This window comes from Phaethon lepturus, unplaced genomic scaffold (genome assembly GCF_000687285.1).
Source record: "Phaethon lepturus isolate BGI_N335 unplaced genomic scaffold, ASM68728v1 C13114109, whole genome shotgun sequence".
NCBI lineage: Eukaryota > Metazoa > Chordata > Aves > Phaethontiformes > Phaethontidae > Phaethon > Phaethon lepturus.
Genome location: NW_010570472.1, coordinates 1 through 297, shown reverse-complemented (window position 1 = coordinate 297; position 297 = coordinate 1). Strand labels below are relative to the sequence as shown.

At 58.9% G+C, this 297-nt stretch overlaps 1 protein-coding gene across 1 annotated transcript; it reads left to right on the top strand.

Annotated features, from left to right (window-relative positions):
• Window positions 1-8: 8 nt before the first annotated feature.
• Window positions 9-245, top strand: LOC104627366 (transmembrane emp24 domain-containing protein 3-like; the record flags this gene model as incomplete). Its single annotated transcript, XM_010295559.1, has 1 exon — window positions 9-245. A coding segment is annotated over one exon (237 nt), but the record flags the coding sequence as incomplete, so codon positions are not given.
• Window positions 246-297: the final 52 nt, after the last annotated feature.

The following is a 297-nucleotide window of genomic DNA, read 5'->3' as shown; positions in this document are numbered from 1 at the left end:
TCACCGGGGGACACTACGATGTCGACTGCCATGTGGAGGACCCCAATGGCAAGACGATCTACAAGAAGACCAAGAAGCAGTACGACAGCTTCCCGCACCACACCGAAGTCAAGGGCGTCTACACCTTCTGCTTCAGCAACGAGTTCTCCACCTTCTCCCACAAAACTGTCTACTTCGACTTCCAGGTGGGCGATGAGCCACCGATCCTGCCCGACATGAGCAACCGCGTCACCGCCCTGACGCAGGTGGGTCACTGCATGCTGCCACGGGAGGAAGGTCCTGCCGCAGCTCCCACTT